Below are 6,000 nucleotides of genomic sequence, written 5' to 3'. Positions count from 1 at the left end.
ACCCACCACTTCTCTGGCAGACAAGGTGGAACATAACACCTCTTTCCTTCCTTTCTGCAAGATCTGTCTGACTGAAGTTGAAAGCTCTGTAGGGTAGGAACCCATTAGGAACTACATTAAGTATGTGTACAGTAAAGAACTATGTTGCATCAACAGCGTTGCAACAACAACAACAAAAAATATCAAAGATTGTTATACCAAAGCCTCAACTGTAGGTCCCAGGAATGACAGTATAATTATTTTTAGAGATGACTATAGCAGTAACTCAACAAGACACAAGAGACCTGAGAAACAGCAAGCCTGATTTAAACCAATGGAAAAGCCAGGAACGCAGAATGGAGACTGTTCTTAATGCACCATATTGCATCTGAACATTTTGTTCCTACCCATCTATCCAAAGCATGACGTTTTGCATTTCATATTAACATTCTGAAGACATTAAAGGATTCTTCAATTTGATGTTCATATGCTGTGTCAGAACACGCACTCTGACTGCTTAGAGAGATGTTATGTCTACCTTTTACTCATCTTCCCTTCTTCAGCCTCCTAACCATCCTCCCTCCCACTCCCAAAAAAATCCCTGGGGCTATTTTTATTGGTAGCATTACTTTGTTCAGCAGGATGATAGTTACAAATTTGGTTTGTGGGATTTGAACTTCACTTTGTATTTCTGCAATACCTCAGCTGGTATGCATATGTACTAAAGGCTGAATGCTAACAAATCATTGCAGTAATACTTGATGTTCATATACAATTTCTCATCTTCAAAGCACTTTAAAATTTCCCAGAGGTTCTACAAAATCTGGGAGAGGGAGGAAGAGATATGGGCAAAACCCTTTGTTTTGCATTGGTCTTAACATAAATCATAGTTAGTCCCTTTCTGCTTAGCGCTGTAGCTAGAATGTTGTAGTCTTCAGATTTAAGCCTGAAGTGCTAAACAATGCTAAATTGCCAAGAACACATTTTCACTAGAAAATATTTCAAATACTCTTTTTTGTTTGTTTGTTTGTTTCCTACGGACAGCTCTCTTTTGAAATTCTGTTCTCACCTTTGAGTTCAAAACCAGGGAAATGGGTGACATTAGCATAATGTACTGGGAGATGAATTTATGTATCAAAATAAAGAACATTTTGATTTCATAAAGTTTTGATAACAAAAAATCATATTTCAAAGCAATAAAACAACAAAGGACATAACCAGGAATCTTAACAATTTAAAAAGATCAAAATATTTTCAAAAGATTTTTTTAAAGGTGAAACAAATAATTCTTCATTAATTCCTTCAGTGTTCAAAGCAGAACAGTTAGCTTTTAGCTGAAAGGAAGCTCTCACTTATTTGCTGGCCACCACTGGGAAAAACAATCTAGAAAACTTGGAAGTGAATCATTACAGAGCTTACTTCTCCTGATCATGTACCAGGAGAAGAATTTTTCTCAACGCAGCAGACCAAGTAAAATACTCTACCCGCTTAAATTTCAAACCACTGCTTTACCAGAGCTCCGTACCCACATCTGCCGTGCACTCTGAAGAGCACACCCAGGCTATGGGTGCCCTGATGCAGCTGCTGGACATTGTCTTTAGCTGCGGGAACGCTCCTCGCTGACGTGCAGGCAATGCCCGTGGTCACTTGTGGCTGCACGCTCAGGTCCCCGCACCAGCTGGGAGCACACCCCTGCAAGCCAGGCAGCACCAGGCAAGACCTTTTAGGAACTGTTTGAAGCTATTTTCTTTTTTACTGGGCTGAGTCTGGCTTGCAGTCTTTTTCATTATCACCATAAAAAATGGGGATGAAATGAAACAAACCCTAACTTTTTACTTAGTCGGAAACAAATATGAAAGTGTAATGAATAAAACAGTCTATTTCTCCTATATTCCACTAAACATGTAATCCAACCCAGACTTTACGCTTGACAGCATGACTTGTATTTAATGTGCTTTCTAGGGCAGAGTTCTGTAACACAACAATTAATACCGGCTCGATTTTGAAACATAGATGTTAAACCGGTTCTTCTGAGGTCATTCGTTTGGTTAGATTCCTTTTGAGTTCAAAACTTTTCTATAATGTCTGACAAAATATGGAAACTTTCTCAGATAAAAGGTTACATGCATTCCAGAAAAATCTCCCCTGAAATCTAAAGGAACTCTTCTTGGGAACACAAACTCTTCACTTATGCAATTTTAATATGGTGGAAATGAAGAAGTGTAAGATATTAAATTTGTTTTAAAGCTTAGGAAGCAATTTAAAATGAAATAACATACATATTATCAATGAATAACTGCAGTGAAAAGTGTGTAATTACATGTTAATTAAATTCTCTCCTTATTATAGCTGCAGCGCCTAAAAATTATGTTTTCTCTTTATGTATTCTCCTTCTAGCAAAATTCCCTGAAAAGAAGCATAGGTGTAAAGCAGAAACTGTTAAATATTTCACAACTGGAAAAAGGAGAGAATGAAACTACAGTGAGGTTTTTTTTTTTAATTAGTATTTCTATTCAGATATAAACTGCACTTCAACATGTTTTAATTACATATCCTTCTGTTTATAATCTTCTACTTAAGCCTGAACTAAATAACAACACTGGCAGAACACAGTAAATTTGAGGAACTGGGATGAACTATTTCTAGGTAAATGTTAGCAGAACTATATTCCTTTATACAAAAATAATTACATTCAGGCAGGGAGCCAGCCCTCTGTGCACGCCATCCCCTACTGTCCAATTTCTCTAAAATTCAATGTCACCTTTCTTATCTGGCTATTTAGGAGGTTTTAATTTTCTGTTCTGAAGGTACAAGCTTCTTCTTGCCTTTGCAGCTTTTCATTTATGTCTGCCTGTAAAGAAAATCAGAAGAAAAAAGTGGTTATGATGCAGCTATCTTAGGCTGCACATTGTCTTTGTGGTTTTGACACACTGTAGTGCAGCAAGACAGACATTATCCTATACACCTTCCTGTTTTGCAGACATAACGGTGTTTCAGCCTGTACTTACATGATAACACTTTATCATATTACTGTGCACAACTCCGATGTATGGTATGTCTGCCGTGAACAGGAAGTGATCTGGGACAGCCATTTCTCATGTAACCTTGCCTTGGGAGATAGGCTAATTTGCCTGTATTCTCAGACAGCCTTTACCAATAAACACCAAATCAGAAAAATTGCTTTGGGATTTGGTTGTTGCCACTGTTTTCCTTTGCTGCAGATGTTTGTTCTCGCGTGTAATACATTTTACTGAAACATGGATGGAATTAGAAAGCATTACTGAAAATGAACAATAAAAAGACATATTTCTGTGATGTTGCTTGTCTGTCTTAATTACAAACACAATTCTGGAAATCCAGACTGCTGTAGACATTGAGTGTTTAATTTACAATGTAACATTTGTGGAGAAGGTGCAAGCGTTGTGACATATTCTGGTGAAATACTTGGCAATCATAATGCATAGCAATCTTTAATTCTATAGCATTTGGAAATGTAGGATCACTGGAAAAAATCCCACAAATACTGGAGTTTTATGGGGAATTTATGTCTATTTCTCCACATCAGCATTCATCACTGCAAAAATGCATGAGAAATGGAAGGACTACAATGACAGTCTTTCCAAGAGTTACAAAGTTTTGTTCCAAGAACTAGAACAGGCTCAAAGGTGTTTACAGACTCTACATAAACAGTTCCAAAACTTAAAGTTACATTCTTAATGGATTTCATGTAATTTTGATAAAGTGAATGGATTTGGCCCAGAAAAGCTCTCAGTAACTTGTCATTCTAGGAACTTTTTGACATGCCAGTCCTAGAAATCCCTGCTAGTGTTATACTGTAACCTATCAATGGATAACCACAGCTAGAGTGTTTTCACAGTTCTGAGTAGCTCAGATTAGCATCAAAAAGCTGGAATTTCTATCTCATCTTTGCAGCTCTGGAGATGGCATTCACCATATTCAATCCATCCTCACATATCAACAAATATGTCCCTATCCCTTTAGATTATAGGTATACTTAGTTGCTTTGCTGCAGAACACTGATCCTCCAGGATAATCCTCTCCCAGACACCCCAGCTGCCCTTTCTTCTCAGTTTTTACATCCCTCTGTCTCTGATTCTACCTTCAGTGAAAATCAGCTGCCACCATACTTCACGATGGCTCCTGTTGTGATCACTGAGTGTCAGCACTGTGATACCAGGCTAAGTTATTTTCTAGTCTCAAGTAGAGGAACAGCTGCCTTATGCTCCCTGGAGACAAAATGCAGATTGTGAAATCACAGTTCACACATAAAAACAAAATGGTATGAGTCTGACCATGTGTCAGGTAAAAATCTAACGATAAGATTCCTTTGGAGGTCAAGAAACAGAAATTGGGTGGAAAAGATACATCGATGTAAGACTTTTAAAAACTAAAAGGAAATTATTTTCTGTGTATATAACCAGAGTTGCAAAAGAAGAAACAAAATGGGGAGGGATTTCTCTCATCCGTGCAGTTTTTGTAAAGAAAAAAAGCTCTTAGTGCTGATGCAAACGAAACCAAGGTCACGCGAAAAGCAGGCATTCCATTTTTTCAGCGGGTAGGGACAGGAATTAAGACAACATAGGCCAGGCTCCCTCCTGTTTCTAAAGACATGTTGAAATGGAATATGAAAACAAATAGGTAGATCTAATGATGGCATCGTTATTCTAATTTATATTTCCCATTCATGCATAATCCACGTAAAGCAATTTACCAATATCACACTGTTTTCACGTAACAGTAGATATTTAACAAACTGCTGCTCGGTCAACAACGTCCAGTGTGCTGTATCTAAAGTTTAAAGTGGTAATGCCACCTGGTTTTTGCAAACAACACCGAATTCCACTAGTTCCTTGGTGGAACCGAGTTCTAGCTGGTTTGCTTTCAGTAATTTCACATGCTTGAGGGAGCAGTTTACAAAATAACAATGATCTACTCTGCTGGCTTTCCACATGTTTCAATTTACAGACCTCCCTGTAGAGAAGCAGATCGCCCTACAAGAAATTTAAGTCCACTGACAATACCTTCCTTCCATTTCATGAAGCCCACAGAACCACATACTGAAAGCTGATCTGTACCATTAAGGCAGCTTTTGTCCAGTTTTGCACCTAGCAAATGAAGTCTAGAATTGGCATAAAAGTGTTATTTCTTACAAAGATTGAAGGATGTGTAATGCAGATGCATCTAACAATTTATATTAAGCACACAGTGCATATGCTCCATCACAGCAGCTGATCCCGAACCCCTGAAAAGGAATTTTATCACTGACATCACTGAGAGCAGGATTTGGCCCATGTTTGTTAACACATAGTAATGCTGAAGATATATGTTGTTATATTACTGAATATTTTTTATCATATCACATGTAAGCTGACTAAACTAGGAGTTATTTATAGAGGCTAATTCACATTTTTACAGCATATGGATGTGCTTTTTGCCAGCTTTAGCATGAATACAGTTTATATTCATTAAGGCTGAGCTAGCTAAGTAACCATACACAGAATTAGTAAATCTCTTTCTAGCAATAGTACCTCAAGGTTGCCAATAATTCCATTTGGGATTTCACCCACTGCAGACTTCTGATCTTCAGCAGTGACACCAGCCACAGCATCTGCCTCGGAGGACTCTGCCTCTGGACAGGGCTCTTCCAGGTAACCCTCTTGGTCAGACCCCTAGCAGCAACCGACCACAAGAAACATGTGAGTTAGAACATCCTCCCGCTCTCTACAAGACCAAGCAGCACCAGCCCAAAGACATGCAGCAATGCATGAAGCCTGCTTTTGAGAACTCTCGCTGTGACAGAGACTGTCAGCGTCTCTCACTGCCCAGGCCAGGCAGATCCTGAGGTTATAAAGTTGCATGGGGTGAGAGCCCAGAGGTGCTGACTCAAAGAAATGTCCTCTGCTGACTGATTAATGCATTAAAAGCAATTTCATACAATCTTAGAAGAGAACGTATGCTATATTTTTGAGAATAAATGTCATTAGTGGCTGGGCTCCAATG

General features: G+C 38.5%; 1 protein-coding gene across 1 annotated transcript in view; it reads right to left on the bottom strand.

The window, feature by feature from the left end:
- Positions 1-1,769: 1,769 nt before the first annotated feature.
- CABCOCO1 (ciliary associated calcium binding coiled-coil 1) overlaps positions 1,770-6,000 on the bottom strand; it is a 56,796-nt gene continuing 52,565 nt past the window's right edge. Inside the window, exons 7-8 of the mRNA XM_037400070.1 lie at positions 5,529-5,669; positions 1,770-2,830 (exon numbers count right to left, since the gene is read on the bottom strand). Of these exons, the coding sequence (XP_037255967.1) occupies positions 2,768-2,830; positions 5,529-5,669 (204 nt within the window). The 3' untranslated portion in view covers positions 1,770-2,767. The remainder of the gene's footprint in view (positions 2,831-5,528; positions 5,670-6,000) is intronic.

This window comes from Falco rusticolus, chromosome 9, assembly GCF_015220075.1.
Source record: "Falco rusticolus isolate bFalRus1 chromosome 9, bFalRus1.pri, whole genome shotgun sequence".
Lineage (NCBI taxonomy): Eukaryota > Metazoa > Chordata > Aves > Falconiformes > Falconidae > Falco > Falco rusticolus.
Note: the sequence above shows the minus strand (reverse complement) of the source record. Positions and strands in the feature narration are given on the sequence as shown.